This window comes from Aptenodytes patagonicus, chromosome 7, assembly GCF_965638725.1.
Source record: "Aptenodytes patagonicus chromosome 7, bAptPat1.pri.cur, whole genome shotgun sequence".
Taxonomy (NCBI): Eukaryota; Metazoa; Chordata; class Aves; order Sphenisciformes; family Spheniscidae; genus Aptenodytes; species Aptenodytes patagonicus.
The window spans coordinates 40,313,273-40,334,841 of NC_134955.1; the positions used below are offsets into that span (position 1 = coordinate 40,313,273).

General features: G+C 33.9%; 1 protein-coding gene across 1 annotated transcript in view; it reads right to left on the minus strand.

Moving 5' to 3' along the window:
- The window catches only part of NOVA1 (NOVA alternative splicing regulator 1), a 155,982-nt gene that overhangs the window by 19,067 nt on the left and 115,346 nt on the right, over nt 1-21,569 (minus strand). Inside the window, exons 3-4 of the mRNA XM_076344942.1 lie at nt 19,655-19,821; nt 9,093-9,164 (exon numbers count right to left, since the gene is read on the minus strand). Of these exons, the coding sequence (XP_076201057.1) occupies nt 9,093-9,164; nt 19,655-19,821 (239 nt within the window). The remainder of the gene's footprint in view (nt 1-9,092; nt 9,165-19,654; nt 19,822-21,569) is intronic.

Below are 21,569 nucleotides of genomic sequence, written 5' to 3' on the forward strand. Positions count from 1 at the left end.
ATTAGAGTCTATGGTCATGATCCTCCCACTGAGCCACTATTTGCAAACTATGCCTCTGAATCACTTATTACTTGTAGGGAGTGTAATTTACTTTCAGAAGGAAAAAAAACAAACCAAAACAAAAAAACCCCACAAACCCAAAACCAACAAGTGTGAAAATAACTACAGGCACAAAACTAAAGGAAAATACTGCTTCTGAATAAGATGCAGTTGCATATTGTTTTGACTGCAGGGTAAAGGTATTGACTGACTATGTTAAGTCTGGGATGCTATGCTATGGGCAAAGATCTCAACAGATGCACCTTTCTCTGGAAGAGGAAAAACCTCTCACCTCTTATTCCCTATAGTGCAGTAAGTCAACCAGCTTCTTTCTATGATTTGTATACAAACACTCCTTTTTCACACAAATCAGGCAGACACCTAATTTAATTGGTGGGTTTGTCTCACATCTATCTATGACTTCTCACCATCTGATGAATTCTCAAATCATGCAAAAGGCAGATGATGCATCTAGCATACAGCCTGCAGGAAAGTGCAGTGCATTGTTGCATTATCGCTACAAACAGCTTGGGAAAGTGATGATGTTTCAGATGGCACAAAGAAAATATTAACTATCATATGCTCAGAGCAGGATCTTCTAGGGCTAGGCCTAACCACGCCTCATTCAACTTACCTCTAACATGTCAGAAAAATATGGTATTGCCTTTTCTACCTTATAGTCTGTGCTGTACAGGATCTGTCCTGGTGTGACAGTAAGCTCTGTAACCTCAATGTTTCTTTGCACATTCTCATACAACTCTTGATCATATAAGTTCTGAACTCCCTAAGTGCTGCTAAATTGAATTCTGAATAGTTGAAAACTTAGAGTCTAACCTTCATGTGACTGATACAGTACACAGCAGAATAAAGCAATAAAGTAATCCAGATTTGCATTCTGGAAATTGCTCTGACAGTCTGTTTTCTCTGGGTTGTTCAAACAGCAAAGAGTGCACTAAGTGACTCTCTGACTGTATACCTTAGAGTATGGTTGGCTTTTTTGCCCAATACTTGTTCTGAATGAAACAGTATGTCACCATACCTGAGTATTAAGGACTCGAAGTAAAAAATAATCTTGGTTAGACCAGAGACTTACATGCTACCAACTTTCACTCTAGTTTACATGGGATGGAACTTAAACATGGAAATATCTGGCACTTTATAACATGCCATTTATTTTCATTTTGTATTGATAAAAGAAGTATGCTTAAAACAGTTGGAACAAAGAAAATGAAAAAAATAAACACGCCTTTGCACAGGACATTTGAAGACCTTTGTTGTATTTTGAGAGATAAGAATGTGCATTCTCCAACTTTTATGCGTTTAACGATCCTTTTTCATAAGCAGATAGGACCTTTTCTTAGTACAAGGACATGGACAAATGCCAAAACCTACATATCATATCTACAAATATCCTTAAATGAAAGAACAAGATCTTCAATTACAGAGCGAGATTTTTTTTTTAACTCTTAAACAACTTGAATAAGATATCCATGTGAGTCTAAAGCAAAACCCATTTAATCCAAAGAGCATTATCTTTTTACACGTTCACTCCAAAATATTTCAATGTGAATAAACCACACACAAATCATAAGTGTACAGGAAAGTGTAACGGTAACTTTTCTCCCAAACCTCAGTATGTTCACAGAAGTAACACTGATTTAAAAATAATGAGATCAAAAGCAAGCTTTATTAAAGTCACACTACAGTAAAATTTATGTTTTCTAAAACGTCTTAGTATGTTTCCAAAATTCTACTTTTATTCAATTACTTTAAAAAGTTTTAAAACCGATGACTAAAGTAAGGATTAAAACCAATGATAGGCTAAGCCTTCATAAATGCACAACAGGGGTGACAATGTAATTTCTTATTAAAATTTGTTTTCTTACAAGAAAAAAAAAAGTTTGTCCTTTTGTTTTCTCATATTTTTTCTAAGCTTTATTTTTATATGCTTTTTTTCCTTTTCTTTTTTTCCTTCTGATTTTTATCTATGGGGTAAAAACAACAAAAAATCTAACAACCAGGTAGAGTTCAAAACATGAGAAGAAATTGATTTATTTAAGACGTATCCATTTTAATAGAAAAGGAACAGTAATGCTGTCCATTACACTGAGAAAGTGTACCTTCTTGAAGAGGGGATGAAATAGGAAGCTAACTGATTCCAATTCTTTTCAAGCATAAAATCAAAACAAGATACACGAACATGGAATCATGTTTTTACTTACAGGACTGCAATTGGCAGATCATTCATGACATCCTATGAATGATATGCCAGTAGTATTCAGAGACTTAGCAGTGAGAAGCTACATCTTTCCCCACGTCTCATGAATGCTCCTGAGAATATTTCCCCTACATTTAAGAAAGGAACAATAAACAGTGAACCCCAAAATTGCTGTGTGGTGGGAGAGAGGAGAAGAAAGGAAACAAGTAAATCAATATGAAGGAATATGCACACAAATAATTACCTACATAGTTGTCAAAAGGGGAAAAATTGAAACAGACAATAAGAAAGAGTAAAAATCCCAAACTGATTTGCATATAGTATTTTTTAAAATTGTTATTTAAAAATCTTTATAGCATCTAAAAAAAATTATATTTTAAGGAGACAATGCAAACAAAAGCACTGAGCTCAGGTACTGCAAAATATTGGGAAAAAGTGGTCAAAGAACAAGAAAAATATAATAAAAGTAATGTATTAACCTGAGAACCAGAAAAAAATGTCTACAGTTAGTCTATGGAGCATAGGTTAATTCTGCTTAGAGTTTAGCCATGAAATGAAGCATTTCAGCTGAAGAGCAGCAGGAAAGGTTACCTCTGAAGCACTGGAACCTCTACTGGAGTCCTCTCACTTGAACAGGGGAATAATCCTCCCTAGCCCTTTCTAGATATCTTACCTAAAATGTTATTTATTACGTGCTGTCCACAGTGTGCCATAGGCAACTTGTAATCAAAAACGGAACTCTGTCTTCTTATTAAATTGAAACAAAAAGGTCACTTCATGGAGATATGAATTTACAATTGATAAAATTATCTACAAATGTGAAATGTAAGGGTTTTCTCATACTAGAAAGAGAAGTGTTTTTCTAACTAATGTAGGCACTTCCATTCAACCTTGTTACAATGCACAATGTTCAATGGGGAGTCAAAATTATTACTGGGTAAGTCTACGATAGCAATAGCAAGACCTAAACAGAAAAGAACTCTGAATGTGAAGTTGAATAACTACTAAAACTGAAGATGAAAGTCCTTGCTGAGACTTAACCAAAAAGATATGCTATGTTGAGAAATTATGTGAAGAAATTTTCTGTAGGCGGCAAAAGTATACCCTAAGTTTGGGGAACTTCCAGAAAAAGTCAGCAAAATACAGGGCCTATTTCTTCAACTCTATTCCCCTAAACATCATGATGAGGTTCTTACAGTTATCATACAGTTCTGAACACCACTGCCACACCAAACCTGATTTCCTTCTCATGCATCTACTTGTGAATAAAAGAAAAGGTTTGATGCCATAATTAGAAGAATATATTTAATATATTAATAACTTATTATATTTGTGGTCTTCATGTATTTATAATTTTAGAATCCGGTGTCCTAAATTCTTTAGTGATGGGTCCATATGAAACATTGTCTATTAGATGGAGTCTCTTTCAAACAGCATATTACTTTTGTGTGTGGCACTCAGATACCATCTTCTGGATGTAAATAAAATGGTTGTATTTATCAATGACCAGTCTGACAGGTTGAAAAAAGGTCAAATTGTTATCTCAATGTAGAGATGGTAGAGAACTACCATGGCAAATATTCTGAACAATCGAATTAAAGTAATAACAGTTTTTTAATTCTACAGCACCTTTTATCAGAATGCTAAATAACTTTATATTGACTTTGCTTTTAAATACACGGTACTGAGATTTGGAAAGATCAAGTGATACATCCAGCATCAGTCAATCTGTGACAGACCTAAAAAGAAAACAGATTTTCTCAATACCACTGTAAGAAATGACATTAAAATTAGATGAATATTGCAGTTAAAGTGTCAGAGACAGAACGTCTTAAATAACCCTCATGTCAAATTGTCAAAGGCAAATAGAGATAGCCATTGTAGGCCATCGAGATACTATCTAGTATCCTGGGATCATCATTAAAACTCACTATTTGTACTTCAAGATTAAGGTACTGATAAAAACTTTATCATTTGAAGTTGGATATTATACATACTTTAAAATACCATGTCCTAATTATAACAGAAGACTAAACCAAAGCTTTCTTTCCTATTTCTTCTTCCACCTCCCATAGAAATTATATAGTAAATATAAATGATATGAGTTCATCAACCCTTTAAAAGCTGTCAGTGTGCTTTACAGACAGCCTCTATTTTCAAATTCTACCTCTCCATCAAGAATGAAAAGATTATACTTCTGCAAGTCATTTTACAGACAGGGATAGGACTGTTCTTTAAAGTCAGAAAGAAGGAGACCATCTACATCAATCATTACAATTTAGAGATATAAATTAATCTCCCAATTTCTAGTTATGTGTGCTATTATATCCCACTGCAAGCTATAGATTTTGCATAAAATAAAGAGATAATATGAGCGAGAAGTACAAATTCCTAATACCAAGACTGCAACAGCCACACACTTGTGCTGTACCTACTGGGTACAGGCAGTACCAAGAAAACTGGCTCAGTCCCATCATGTAAAAAGGTTGAAAAGTATTATTACAGATATTGCAGTAACTGGAGGACGTAGATATGCTCCAAAAAAACCTGTAAACCTTGAGGACTGAATGGACAAATCCTACACCTATCTGCACTCCACAAAATTTATGTTACACTATATTAAATGATAAAACAAGAGTTTTGTGTTCAACAACAAAGCAGCCAAATAGAAGGCATAATAGTAAAAAATGCAAATGCCATGGGAAAAAATAGTACATTTAAAAAAGTAAAAATAAAAGAAGGATTATATAGTTAATGACACAAAGTTTGTGATGATAAATCCTATTACATTCCTGAGCTTAAGCCTATCTAAATTATAAGGGAAGGGGAAAGGACTCCTACCCATCATTCTTCTGACTCACTTGTAAGTGGGAATGTGTGTTTTGGCCTTTTATTCTCTTACAGCCATTAGTAAAGGTCAGCAGCAATATCAATCTCATGGAAAAAGGGAGGATTGGAGAAGGAAACGTGCAGGGGTTTGCAACTGCATTTTTAGGTGTACATTGAATAGACAAAGGAGAAATACAAACTTTAGGTTTCTATCACTCGTGTTTCTCCCTCTAAAATAATAGTAACATCAGTAAAGCAGGCAGATAAGAAGAAAAAAAAATCTTGTAAACAAAAGAAAATATGTAAATCGTTTAATTATAGAAATACTTGTCTATCTAATGTCACTGTTAAATTAAGTATTAACTGTTAAAATAAGTATTAAAACTTGTACCTTTACGAGGAAAAGCAAGCATGTTTTATATGATGTTTATATGGTGTTATTCATCACTTTTGAGATGAAACTCCCACTTTAAGTGTACTGTGGAAAAGTAAAATTGATTTCCTCCTTCTGGTAAATAAAAGTAAAGCTATATTCTGCCAGCTCCAGGGGCGTTAGCAGAACAGTTTTACCACTGTAGCTGTATGTCTCTCAGTGTTCTGTTATAAACAAAGCTGACAAAGTTCATGAGGGGGTAACACAGAAGCTCTCAGTCTAAAAGTACAGAAAGATTGAGTTCTTTTCAGTGATAGACAGACAGGAGGGGAAAAAAAAAAAAGTTATTTGAAATGTCCCTAATTCTATTGCCTCTTTGGTTCTTTCTTCCTTGGGAAGTTTGCAGTGTATGAATTTTTAATTTGAATGAAGGCCCAAGGAAGTTCTACTGAAAAAATAAACAAGACATTTACAACAATAGTATTGACAGATCTATCTTCTTGGAACAAAGAACTAAAGAAAAAAACACTTCCAACACAGAGGTTTCTGTTGCGTCCATGGCAATTCAGTACAACACAACACATGACAGTTCTGAAGGAACTGTTTTCTTCCACTATATAAGACATTTTAGAGACTATCCTCTTCTTGAGAATCATAAAACAAGTAGTTTCATGAACATTGGATTTTTCAAAAAAACAACAATTCAACAAAAGCCAAAATTGCCATACAAAGGAGTTATGATCTCATCTGAATGCAGGTAAAGTGAGTCATTAAAAGGAAGACATAATACAAGCCAGACTTCCTGCCCAGCTTCCTCTGACCTCTGTTGGCAGCACTATTTTCCTCTTGCGGTAAGAAGCGTGCCTAGAAATTGTTCTTCCCACTATGCAAACTCTGTCAGGAGCATATAACTGACATGCTCGTGCAGCGGGAAGGATCACATCATCAGGTATGCTCATCAACACACATCTTCGACAGTTCTCTAAATGCAATGACTTATGGGGAGTCCTCCAACCCAGTTTAAAAATCTCACTCCAACAGCAACCCAGCATTAAGCATTGCTTAAACGTTGCTTAATCACTTTACTAAACTTTAACATAAAATATCGCCTTGTCATGATTAAAATATTATAGAAAATTGAATGATCTTAAGCCTGATATGCTACTATATCCACACAACAGGGTGTGCTGTGGATCTATCTTCCACCTTAACACTAAATTTCCTGAATCCCATCCAGTTAAATAAGCTCCTTCCTATTATTCTAATATAACATCTTGTGAGAAAACCCATACCTGAATGGTTATTTTCTATTGAGAATCATCTTACACAGCCATATATCAAAACAAGCATTTGTTGTTGTTCACTAATACTCTCCTATTGGGTACTTACATGACTACTGACAGGTTTGAGATTACTGTGTTGGAACCTATTTTCGTGTGACAGCCGCAGTGCAGATACTTGTCGATATACTGGTGTTGAATGCTAATCACTACTACAGTCTGGGAACAATTGCCAGCTACGTCACTTATCACTAGAATGAACAGAAAGGACTTAATTGCCTTATCATGTGCTTTGTGCTTCCTGCTGGAATGGCTAGAAACCACTAGGAAGTACTAGGAGGAGTAAAATAATTATAAACCAGTAGGAATTTCAAGGGTTAATGATAAATGCAGTTCCAAAAGTCATTTAAGGAACTCATTACTCTTCTTCATCTATACAATTTTAATGCTATTCAAAAGAGATCTTAATTGTTTGTATGAAAACTGAATTGAACACAGGTCATGAAAAAAATGCATTAAAAGATGTAACGTGGGATATAGGCAGGACACAAAACATACATTTCCCTTAGTTTGGATATTCAGCTATATCACTTGACAATATTCTGATAGAACAACTTCACATAAAAATAAGTACTTTTAGCTATTAAAAAGTCATTTAAAGTTTATACGCTACACTACAATTTTGATAATTAAAAATTCATAGAACAGATGCAAAGTAGGTACTTCTCTGATGCTAATTAAATAGCATGCTCAAATAGTATTTCCTGTAAATAAAAGCATCTCTTCCTTTTTCTCCAAATAATGATCATCAGGGTATACTCATAATTTAAAAAAAAAAAGTGGGAAAGAAGACACAGAAAAGAAAAATAGTAAGAACACTTTTAAAAAGATATGTGCGCTCAACATTTTCAAGACTTTCTAATTGAAATACACAAAATACTAAAATTAAGGGAGAGAATAAAGGCTGAACAGAATGTTCATAAAATACCCCTAGCTGCTGGCAAAGATTTTATCTTTGTCATTTAATGATGATGAAGCCAAATAGCTGTTGCTGGAATGGAAGCAGGCTGATGAAGAAGGCTTTCAAATTTAAGTGAGGGATATCGCAATTTATATTTTTCTTAGTAGTTCTTCTATCTGTACAATTTCTCTCTAAATTTCATTACTTTCTGTATCAGATGTCCCTTTCAACAGATAGTCATGTGTTGATCAAAAATGTGATATATTGCTTTAATATGCCTGCGTCCTGTTGTATGTTAAATTGTTTGTTCATAGAGCCAGCAAGTTCTAAGCAGTTCACAAAATATCAGTGGATCAGTACTTAATAACAATGTTAACTCCCAGGGGAAATCAGGTTGTTGTGAAGAAAACTTTTTTGGTATTTGATCTAATTCGTGCAAGATCTGATAGAAGCATTCAGCTAACTTAAATAAACAGACTGTGTGTTAAAAACTGTCAGCACATACTGAATACTTACATTATTTGAACACAAAGTACATTAAGTTTAACAGTACATTAAAAAATGAATAAGGTATTTCTTAAGCATGAATCAGTTCTAAAAAGCATGGTATGAAGTAACTTTAACAATTTTCATAAGGAAGGCAAAAAGAAACACAGTATGATGATTTGTGGACATAATGAACTGGACATGTTTTTTTCCAGTTAAAAGAAATAAATGAGTGTAATTAAAACACTGCTAAAAGCACTGTTTATGCATTTAAAAATACAACATGAATTAAACTTACTTAGATGTGTTTAGTATGTTTTTAGAGAGACTTAATTTTACTTCATTCTTAATCAATCAAGTTTCATTTCAAATATATTTTTTTATTACATACACTATTTAAATAATGCCCCATATTACTGTCCACAAACACATTTCAAAATTCTTAAAGTAAATAAACAAATAAATAAAGAAGTCTGTTTGCCATTCCTAGGTTGATATCCAGCTAATTAAGCGTGGTTTTAGGGGTAATTCTATTATAATTTATAAATGATCCAGGAAGTAAATACGTGTGTGCATATATACATAAACATACATATACCAAGAGTTACTCTGTCTACAAACACACCAGCATGTATCCTTGCTATTTATTAATCAAATCAAATTTAAAAAGACTATTTTACAAGATATTTTGCTTTCATCAGAGATTTTAAAAAGACAACAAAACAAATTAAAAGAAGAAAAATGTTTTCCATTCAATTTACCAATTTCTAACAAGTTAGATATCTATGGTTATGGGTGTATATATGTGAATGAACGAATAAATCCTTAACCCACCATATCTTTTTCTCCAGTTTGCAAGCTGTCACCCGTGAAAAGTATGGTGTAGATGGTAGGATGATACTGTACCTGATTGGCTCTGGAGGTGGTCATGGGATCAGATGGAGAGGACTTGGTGGTAGTTGGGGAAGATGGCAATGTCTGGGAACAAAGCAGTTCAGGAGCAAATCAACCTTTACAAGCCTTAGACTGAACAGTTAAAAAAATAAATAAACCAACAAAAGTAACATAACTAGAAAATTAAAATAAATAAAAAATGCCTACGACAAAATCTTTCTCCTACTCATTGGAACTTAATGGAATTTAAAGTCAATTGGATAAATAATGCATGTAAATATGCATGCTTATGCATGTAAAAAACAAATTCATGACTTGAAATCAAGATGGTGAACTCACATAAATACTCAAAAATATGCTGACCACATGAGGAATATATTCTTTCCTCTCTCCTCCTCTTGGGGAAAATGAAGACTATAGCAAACACAAATTCCAGCAAGTTCAATGAGCACACTAGAAACAGTTCTCACTCTACAAACAAACAGGGCCAACGTCTGAAAGAAGTTAGAGACATTTACTTTGGCACCTTATAATGCACCATTCTGTAGCACGGACTATAGCCAGCAAACGGTGTTACATATCTTACAACAATTACACTGAAGCTACTGAGTTTTTAGCAATATACTAACTGCTAAAATATTTATTGATCTTTTTTAATCAAGAGGCAGGTGGAAAAAATGTAAACATCAATCATTCATGATGGATGAACATGCAACTAGTACCTTCACAACAAATTACTACAATATATTTATGATTAGCGTTAAAAATGTTCATTTAGTTGAGCAAAGGTTAATAACTTATCATCAGGCCTGTGTTCAAAATAAACACAAAAAAGAATTAAGAGTCATATTTATTGATCATATTTTCTAAATAATATACATACGCTTAACATTAATTCTTGAACATATCAAAAAAGCACTGCTCTGTTTAAAATTTTTATATACACATTTCTCTTTTTAAAGTATTAGATCCTGACAGAATAACTCTTCTTTTTATAAACGTAGTGAAAATGTAAAATTCCAATTTTCAAAACATAACATACAATACTTATTCAAAGCATGTTTTTTGACATCTTTGTAATATATAAATATTATAAAATATCCAAAATTACACTACTTTTACTTTAAGAAATAAGATGTTAAAATGCTATACAATGTGATTTATCATATGGTCATATAATTACTAACCAAAACTATTTAGAAATAAATGAAGCAAAATTTCACACTTTCAGCAGTTCTGTTACTTACAATCATTGACAGTCCCTCATAAAATAGGTATACATACTTTTGCACTAAAACTCTTAATGCATATGAGAAAGCTGGGACACTGTGAATGCATAAAGTTGTGTATTAGCAAAATATGGGCTTGTACATATGCACACACAAATATCTTAGCTGTATGTTAAGCAATATGAAGATCCATTTTTTCATAGTTTGTACATAAACAAGCAGCCAAAACAGGAAAAAAAAAAATCTTAAGAAACAGATCCTTATTTTGTGTTTCCAACTTTAACTCATGTTATAAAACAATTAAAACAAAAATAAAACATATACAGCTTAAGCACCAACTGGGACTCTTTCAAGAGGCTTACGTAAAAAATACTACCGTGGATAGGGTATCATAAAAAATATATAGCTTGGCAAAATGTTATTGGTCAGCAGACACTATACATTGTGAAAATCAAGACAATTATAAAGGATTCTCCCATGTCTTTCTGTACAGAACATGGGTTCATTCACGAGGGGCTAGAATTATTTAGAAAAAGAAACGTCAGATTCCACAATAGTACAGGGCCAACCCTATTCAATTATAGAATTATACTTCTGATTTTAGTGGGATGACGCAGTACCTCTCTTACCAAAGTCTGAAATTCAATGAACTGATTTTCATCATTTAAGCTTAAACTAACGGAGAAAAAAACCCAAAAAAGCCCCATCCAAACAGAATGGAGGACTGTAACTTATCCTGATAGGTCTTCTTTATTATAGCTATATATTAAACTCTCATCCTGAACTAAAAAAAATAAAAAACAAAGTTACTATTCTCCAGCAAAACTCTGAAAATATATTTTGACTAAAATATTTCAGACATCTGATAGTTTGTGTGATCAACACCACTGCTGACTAGGGCATACTGTTTTGTATATTGTTTTGGTATGCTACGCTAATTAATAAAAGGAAAATAGTTTATTCTTCACAGGTGTTACTAAATCTATCTGGTGGATTTATAAGAAAATATGTAGAACATTTCAACACTGAATAAGGATCTAATCACTGATACCACAAGTAATTTAAGAAACTGGAAGCATCTCAGTTTTCAATTAATATCAATCTTCCTAAAGCACAGAAATGTATGGCTGCGATGAAAAAGGAGTGACGATACTAATTTCAGGTGACTGTGGAACTATAACATGTATTAAGTAGAAGCATTTCACTATTCCATTTCAGCAAAAGCTTTTTTAAAATACAATGGAAAAAAGGTAAAAACATTTAAAAGCAAAACAAATGTATTAATGAACAAGAATCAAGTACGGGCATACACATTTTTTCCCCAATATACATACCAATGACAAAATACTGAAAATAGCAACAAGGTTTTTTGTTTTGTGTTTTTTTGTGGTTTTGCATATCAGGTTGTTTGTGTTTGAGGCTTAATTTCTCTTACTTTGTTTACTGACATAACTGCTTTTATTTTTTTATATATCTATACATATATATATTAAAAAGTGTATATATATATATATATAAAAGAACTGACAGCATTATGTAAAAATTCATCCCTTTTCATGCTTCTGTATAATTCTGGAGACACATTAATTTATGGAGACACACCTATTTATTTCTTCAATATTAAAGTAACACAAAGTAATTTCTCAAAAATAAAAAAGAAACACAGGCATTTGGATTTTGTATTGAATTTCCACTGGCTGATAAGTAATTTATTGATACACTCTCAATTGCTTTGCAAGAACTTTTAGGCAAAATTACTTCTTAAAGAAAGTTGGACAGAGCTCAATAATTCTGATTCATTACGTAGCATAGAATTATTTTTTTTAAATTTGGCAAGTGTTTTGCATTAGGCAAGCACTCGAATTTAGTAGTTATTAGGCTTCTGGGAACGAGATGTATAAAGTGATTAGAAATCATAAGATGAATTTACATTACAGTTTCAATGAAACATGCATACTATAATTGAAGCTTTCCTGAAATTGCAGGTTGACTGCTGGCAAGGTTATAGAAAAAAGCCAGTCAGAAATTCTACCACACACCACTTCTAAGACTTGTGAGGGTTTTTTTTAAGCTATATCTTGAATAGTATAGTCCAAGCTATGGTGAAATTGGTCTTCTCTGTTTCCTCAAATATTATTTCCTTTCCTATTACTTAGGAGACAATGAATGGAAGACTATATTTACAGGAAAGAGAGGGTTGTTTGTTTTTACTTTAAGTTTCTGGAACAGATATTTGAGAAAACAGATTTTAAGTAATAAGAAAGGAGCTTAATTTTAGAAATAAAATTCTGTTTGAGCCATACTTGAGTTGTAGTTTTTTCTGAAAGTCCAAGAAAATACTTCTTCCTTGTGTTGCTCACAAGAATTGATTATACTGTGAGAAGTGCTCTCAGGCTGCACAACATACTAAAGGGTGCAGAAAGATGGTCAAAGCATCACACTTCCATGCTTCATATTTTTGAGTAACAGAGTGAAGATTTAGCTGTATCACAGCAGTATAGAATACATATACTCCATCTGCACAGTGTTGTAAAAGGTCTGTGAGCCCTCTTTCAATGACTTCATGAATTGCCTGATGCAGATATGTATAAATGACAAAAGTCACACCCTTATATATGCACTAAAAAAATTTCAATACTTACACCCTAGATAATAAATATTGTACTGAGACAGTTAATTCTCAGCACCTATTAATATATTTATATATAGAAGAGTAGAAAGAAAAGGCAGAAAATGAAATACCACTTGAAAACAGGGTTAGAGACATGAAAGCATATAAAGAACATCATTTAAATGTGAAGATGAAACTGCATTTACAGCTTACCAATTTCTAGTTTCTCACTACAGGGCTTGCCAAACAAAGGAAATCTTGGTAATAATATTATCCACATTAAATTACTATTCATACTAAGCTAATACTGAGTTTCAGTCTTGCATATATTAATATTGGTGCTTTTAAATCACTGAAATTAATGTGATGACAAAACTAATTTACTTAAGCCAATATTTTAATGCACTTTAAGAAAAGGTAATATCTTTTTTGAATTGTATTAAATAGTTGAATACCTTCTGCAGCTAAAATGAGAAACACAGAGCACTGCAAGGCCCCATTGTGCTGAACAACATAAAAGACTGACTTACTAGACTTTCAACAGTATCAGAGATGAGCCTTTCTAAACAGACCACTTGCTTTGCTAAACATATTGAGTCTTCTTTTCATCTGCTGTGAACTCCTTTAATCTGTAACTTTGGGAAATGATTCTCATCTCAGCAATGACTGTATAAATACATAACACATTTCAAAAATAAAATTTAGAAGAAGAAATAATCGAGGATTAATAATTTATTTACAATCCAGATTGTAAAAAGGCTACTTTGATGACTTCAGTGATCTAATTTTACTTGCTACCTTTTCACTTCTGTAAAGAACAAATAAAATACATTCTGATGATATTTCATCCTCTTTGCATTTGGTATTGCTTTTGTGTAAAAGAATACACAGGGCATAGGGCAAGACAAAAAGACGATGAAAGTTAGCATATATAGATGGAACACTTACTTATAGGTGCTTATAGAGGTAATATATCTGCATTTATGAACTCTTGGAGACTTGTCTTTGAAAAAGAAAAAAGTGTGGTAAGTATGATGTAAAAGAAAGATTATCTCATGTTCTGTCTGGGGACAAGAAGGGGTAAGGAGATTAAAGCAAACTAGCAGGTGCCATTTGGATCATCAGAGCAACTCTGGATGGAGGGAATGATTTAGGATGAAGATTACAGTAAAATGGACAAAGAAGAATCAGGACCTTCTCTTCCCTCAATACTTGTCACAGTAACACAGAACTATTACAAGATCTGGTGCTGTTATATAGAAATACCAGAAAACTCAAGTAAGTAACCAGACACAGGTATCAAAACACATAAGAAGACATGGGTCTAAGATTTGTGTCAAAAGACCCCAAGTCCTAGAAGGAAAGAAAGTGTCACCTTTTGATTCTGGGCTACTTTGGGATTTGGAAAAATACCACCAAACCTACAAAGTCATCAGAAGGCGTGAGGTAACTTCAGAATTTTCTTAAGAATCAGAACACTACTTAAAATTTCTGCAGTGTCGAATGCTGCTGTTCATCCCCCAAGAAAATCTTCTATTTGCATTCCACTTTTGAAGCACATACAATGAAGAGTTAATCATCAGTTACAGAGTTAATTGTGTTCATAAAATACAATTTTGCATATATATTGAGATTATATCCAACACTGGTGAAATGAAACAGAAAATTGAAACAGTGATCTGGCACCAGAATTAAGTCCAGGGCACATGAGGGACAGGATATAGTATACATATTTTTATGGAATGCTAAACTTTTGCCATGGGATCTAATGTATAGAACTGTCTCTCTAGTAAATAATGGTTCTTTTTTTTTTTTGTCCTCACAACTTGTAAACACCTGCATATCTTATTATTCATTGTAGAATGGTAACCGGTGCGATTCTTCACCTATGTTCAAAAGTGAGAAAAGTTTATGAGAAATTGTTGACTAGATGAAGAGACACAGTGATTTACAAAACTACTTATTATTATTTACCTCAAATGAAAAATGTAGAGTTATTTTCTCATATTCTGGAGTTCAGTAAGGTTCATCTAGGTGACAGACCGTTGCCTTAAATGGATGATAAAAAGAAGAAAGGCTCATCAGAAGGGATGAAGGCATTTTAAGAAACCAATGAAGGTTTCTTAAGGAAGGAAGGACTTGGGGGTATTGGTGGATGAAAAACTGAATATGAGCTAGCAATGTGCGCTCGTAGCCCAGAAAGCCAATCGTATCCTGGGCTGCATCAGAAGAAGTGTGGCTAGGAGGTTGAGAGGTGATTCTGCCCCTCTACTCCACTCTTGTGAGACTCCACCTGGAGTACTGCATCCAGCTCTGGTGCCCCCAGCATAAGAAAGACATGGACCTGCTCAAGCGGGTCCAGAGGAGGGCCACGAAGATGATCAGGGTGCTGGAACACCTCCCCTATGAGGAGTGGCTGAGAGAGCTGGGGTTGTTTAGCCTAGAGAAGAGAAGGCTCCAGGGAGACCTTATAGTGGCCTTCCAGTACCTAAAGGGGGCCTACAGGAAAGATGGGGAGGGACTTTTTATCAGGGACTGTAGTGATAGGATAAGGGGTAACAGTTTTAAACTGAAAGAGGGTAGATTTAGATTAGATATTAGGGAGAAATTTTTTTACTGTGAGGGTGGTGACACACTGGAACAGGTTGCCCAGAGAAATTGTGGATGCCCCCTCTCTGGAAGTGTTCAAGGCCAGGTTGGATGAGGCTTTGAGCAACCTGATCTAGTGGAAGGTATCCCTGTCCATGGCAGGGGGTTTGGAACTAGATGATCTTTAAAGGTCCCTTCCAATCCAAACCATTCTATGATTCTATGAAGTCTACTGAATCTTTATAGACTGAAGAACTCATATCCCGTATTTAAAAAAAAAAAAATCCTCCATTTAAACCAGTATTTTCAGATCTGTATTCTTAAGCACTTCAAGGTAAAACTTTTTAAGTAAAAATTATGCACTTTTTTTTTTTTGTTGATCAGCATTTCTGAAGTAAAAGTAGTCATTTTCACTAGAAGAATGTGAATTTAAAAATCTGTGTTCAGACATTCAGTTTTGCAGATTTTGAATACAATGTCTGGGACCATGATTAATGAACAGAAGTTAAAGACTCATGAGAGGTTAATTATGTACTGAAAAAGCTGAAATGAAACTGGCTCCAATGAAAACATTAATTGGAAGTTCTATATGTGAAAGTTTTACTCTAGATTTTCAAGGAAGACATTCTAAAACCTTTGTCCATGCTTCGATAGCTAAGCATTTCATAGAATCAAAGAATCATTCAGGTTGGAAGGGATCTCAGAAGGCCAAACAGTGCGAACTCCTGCTTAAAGCAGAGTTAGCTACAAGATCACACATCTTTCCTTCTATATAATGCACAGTTCTGCAGTGGCCTTCTCTGATTCCATGTGCTTCCTGGACAGGCTGCTACAACACCTGCTACCTGTAAAACAACTGAAAGCTGGAAGGAAAATTCAACTAGCATACAAAGAAGCAGCAACAGTTTCTGAAGAAGGTGATGTGATAAGACCATATTATGCAGGCTTTTCCATTGTTCATAGGAGCTGCTATTAATTTAGAGGTGAAATTTAAAGCTTTGTATGCTAATTACAAAGCCGAAACAGCTCAGGCTCCTGATCACTTTATGAAAACTGTATTCTCTTCCCCTGGGTTACAATATGGTCTGAAAGAGTTGGTGTGACACTTCAACTAATAAAGAGAGAAAAGGGAGGTTAGATGCTCATAGCAGTTTCTAGGAAGTAAAAGGGCACAGGAACCAGATGGTTATTGTGGAATGATACCTAGAAACAGCAGATGGCTGACATCTATGAAGAGATTGCCTATGTTACGTAGAGATAAAATATGCAAACATTTGTCAATTAAATATCTATCAGACCTGCTTGGAGGAGAGAACTACCTGGTATCTACTGGTAAGTCCATAGGATTAGGAGATGTGGAAAAATGCAGTGGAGAAGGCTCAAAAGGAACCAGATAGACTTATTTGCAATCTTCTGAAGCTGAAAAAGCTGAAGTTAGAGAGACCAGAATGTTTGGATAGTGACTTCCATTAGTAAGGAGAAATGCCAGGCCAGACTCAGCCTCCGTGTATACCCATGCCTTTCCTAAAGACAGAAAGTGCTGAAACTCAAGCAGTCAGCAAAGGGTCTACCTACTGACTTTCTTCATTGAAACTGTAGCCAGAAGATATTTCCTTTCTTAGCTTGCTTCTCTGAGGGGAGTGTCGGTAAAGCAGCCCAGGACAAAGAAATGACAATAGAAAAATGAGAGCTGCATGCTCATATAGACACGGGTGGCACTGCAAGGCTTCAACTACAGGTATCTTCATTCATGGGGAGAAAACCACCTTTGCTTTTTGGTAGAAACAGCTAGAAAACCAACAGAAATATCTTCAAAGTTCCTAATGAAAGTAAAATTTATTATTTCAAATCAACTCTCGATCTCAAATGCTAAGTCTGCTTTCTTCAATCTGCAACATAATAGTTTGGGTGCCAAAGTTCTTGGGTAATACTCTAAGACGGGAAGAACCATGTAAAAGTTTGTGTAAAAGAAAAATTTGTAATTCAAAAGGCTTATTTTTTGCCAAGTTCAAAATGACTTGTAGTATATATTATCCTGATCATTTTGATAAAATTGTGACCTGTCTGCTATAAAAGAAAAAGCAACACTGAAGTTCTAGATCACGATTACCTGTTATAAAATACTATCCTTTTAATTTCTTAAATAGAGATATTGTATCTTTCATTAAGATACAGGATATTCTGACATTGGAGGATAGATTACTTCTCTACAAACCATCTAAGAACTAAGCTAACAATTTCATTTCTTGGTAAAAGTAATGGATTTTAGATTTATTGAGTCAATATTTATAGTGTATGAATTTATCATGAATAGATGTTGCTTCATTAAAAGAAAAGTTAAACAATTCATTGTGGTTAAAACTGCTCAACATATGCGCATGCATATCTCCAAATATTTGCATTCACATTATTATGCACCTGTATGTATATAGGTAATATATTTAAATTTTAAGATGCAGAGCCAGTCAATAAATCACAGTCTTATAAGTTATACATTGTATTTAGTCTGTGTCTTAACTTCACTAGCAGCAGCTCTGTTCACTAATCTATCCCTCCAGAATTTAATTTCACATTCCAAACATGGAATTGTGTTTAAAAAAAAACAACAAACCCCAGACCAACCAACCAAACTAAAAAAAAAACAAACCAAAAACAAATTGAAAAAAAAAAAAACAAAACCCTCACCAACTTTACAAGTAAGTTTTCCAGAGAAATATTGGGGACAAGCTATATCAACTTCAGATACAAGACAGGAAGTATTTAGGTATGTCACTAAACAGCTCTGTAATCTAGTTTCTCAGGATCTTACTGACTTACCTAAAAATGAGCTTCATTTCATTGCAAAGGGGAAAAAGACTTTTCATTGTAATAGAGAACACTCATTTCCCATTGGGTTAAGAAGTATTGGCATAAAATCTAACATTTTACGAGCATAAAAGCCATCCAAAATACAGATCTCTTCAGCTTTTTCTCTCTATCTCAGGCATAATAATTTTCATGTCTAATAGTTGAGAAACTAATCCTATAACATTGGGGCTTTTCTTTTTATTATTTTCTTATAAATTATCTAGAGTATTTTTTATGTAAAAGTATTGCATATACAGAAAAAAAATATAGTAGTAAATATTAGAGATCATAAACAATGGCTTATTCACAGTTTCATCTATCTAAAGCAGTCTGATTGTTCCAAACTCATCTTGTTCAAACACGTCTTCATATAAGCTTTCTGTGTATGTCACTATATACAAAGTAAAGTAATTGCATACAGTTACCAAATTACTTTATAGGACACTGAATCTTGCTAGCGTAGAGGGACGAAACAATCTTTTCCCATATAGGACAGGTGAGAAACTAAAATCTATCCTATATAGGATAGAGAGACAAGACAAGATTTTACTAATGTTCACTCATTTCTTTCTTCATCTTTTTCTTATTCAATACAATGGAAAATAATTTAAAATCCTGTATGACACACATTTCACATTCTCCTTACAGGGCAATTTTTTTAAATTAAAATTGTTCTGGAAAATGTAATGAACTAAGGAATACTAGACCAATAATACCTTGCAAATATATTTTGCATTGCCCATAGATTTTGAAAGAAGTCAGAGTAAAACAGGCAAAAAGATGCCAAAAATAACGTAAAATGAAATTGTAGAAAACATCCCAAGTAAATTATCTTTATATTTCCAAGTTCTTACAGGTAAGATTTTAAAGTATCTAATATAGGGTCTAAAAAAAACAATTAACATTTTTGGTTTTATTTTATATACATGAAAGTACGAAACATTCAGTTAATCTGTGATTTTCAGTAATGCTAAAGATTTACAAAGAGGTTGATCATTTAAGATTAAAATTCAGTGATCTTTAACTAAAACCTAGAAGTGTATTATCACCTTACACAGTAAGGGAAAGTTTATGAAAGAAACACATTAGAGTATGACACTGAAACTTATAAAACACTGTCTAAAAGAACTGCTGAGAAACATGGAACACACAAGTATAAGGAAAAAGAGGACCAGCAAATTACTAAAGGGTAAAATAACATTTTCTTAAAGAACATGTTATGTTGACCCCTTGCAGCCTTAAAGTTTTAAGACTTCTAAGGAGCTGCTGTGACTCTCTATTCCCAACCAGAAACTCACTTGTTTGATGCGGTCTGGATTAACAGTGGTCTGAGGCTGTAGAATGCTGACAGGCTCTGTCTTGGCCACATTTTGAGGCATTTCTCGAATCTTCTCTGCAATGAAGCCATGAACTGCATTTAGTGCTTCAACTGTTCCCTGGATCAGACACACCCGCTCTGTAGTACCTGCAAATACCAAAAGTTGATATGAATAAAGTGGATCCTTCAAGATTCCACAAACTCCTTCAATTATGGCATATAGATGCATCAAAAGCAACCTTGCAAAACCAGCTGGTAATACCTCCATAAACATACAAACGAAAGGAGAGATTTCCAAAAGATAACATACTGATGATCGGAAGATGTTTTAAACAACTATTTGTGTAGATCCTACAAATACATAACTTTCCCAGCCAATCTGGATAATGTAAGTTAGAAGGGGGGGAAAAAAAAAAAAACAAAACAAACCCAAAACCCATTAGGTTTTGTTGGAAATATTAGCAAATACGGTGTGTGCGTGCAGAATACGTCTTTTAAATGATTTTGGCCTAGTTCTAGATTATTCTGAAATATTGTACAACTTTTAGGCAACACAAGGTTGAACATAATAGCCAGTATTATAGAGGCACTTGGAATAAGCTTTTGTAATGAACACCTGAACTGCAAATACATTCATTCAGTGTAGACGTTATTATATCATTTCTTAAAACAGCTGCAAGTTGTTATGGCAAGACCTTTTAAGGCCAACTGATCTCATGTATTTGAGTATCCACTTTGTCTTTTATAACATTCCTACCTTACAACATCCCTGCAGTAACTGCAATTATTTACTGAATACACGGAGTTTAAGCTGTCTTCAATGTGATTTAGCAGTTGGAAATTAGGAAAGCTTGTACCAAATAAATAGTCAATACCCCATGAATCACATTTCAAGAACTTCTGTTTAGAGTTATGCTGAATACCGTTCATGCAGGATATCTAGACCCCACGTGACTACCTTCTAAGCATCCATGTTCTAAGGTCATGAGAAAATACTATACACTTGTCAAATAGGTCTGATAGGTGAAATACATATTTATTCTATGTGTAAGAATACTAGGCCTTTGGTCGCAATGAAGCAGAGGAGGGGACACTTTCCCACCGTACTCATCTGAAAAGATAGGACAGATGCTTAAGGAAAACAGTCCTTGAACATATTCCTCATTCCCAAACTCTGCAGTGAAGTATAATCCTCCGTTTCTTGTCATTTCAGTTTTGCCTGGTTTTCAGTTCTAATCGTTCTATTCTGCTCTGTATCATTTTGCTTAATTCTCCTCTCCAGTCTGAAGCACTTGTATTGGCTGTCACTCCCTCTCCCTTATATCACCATTACTTCCTCTCACCTTTAATTTCATTGACTTTTATAATGACTTGCCTATCCCTGTAGCCTGGAGAAAGACAGTCTGATGTGCCATGTTTGTCTCGTCTTTTGTATACTACCTCATAGAATTTGCAATTCTATGCAGATTACTAACAAACATTAAATAACTACCATAGCTTTAGTTATAATTCTCTAGAAAGGCTTAGACAAAGCCTACATTGCCACATAACCCTTTTCCAAACTGAAATTGTGCTGTTTGTGTTACAAAAAACACACCAGTCCTTATTTCTTTGATTTCTTAATTTAAAACATCTACAGGATGGCCAAAGATGGATGCAGGATTGTGGAAAAATATTTCATTTATTTTTTGTGACTAGGGTGATTTTAGATGATTTTGTACGGCTTTACTGTATAGCAAAAAAGCTTTTTTTAGATACTGGGTTACAGCTTGATACATCCTCACTAGACAAAGAATATAAAAAACCAGTATCAATCCTAAGGATACAAGTATGACAATGCACTGAAACAATGCACATTCTGTATTCCATGTATCAAACCACTTAAATGGGTTCCA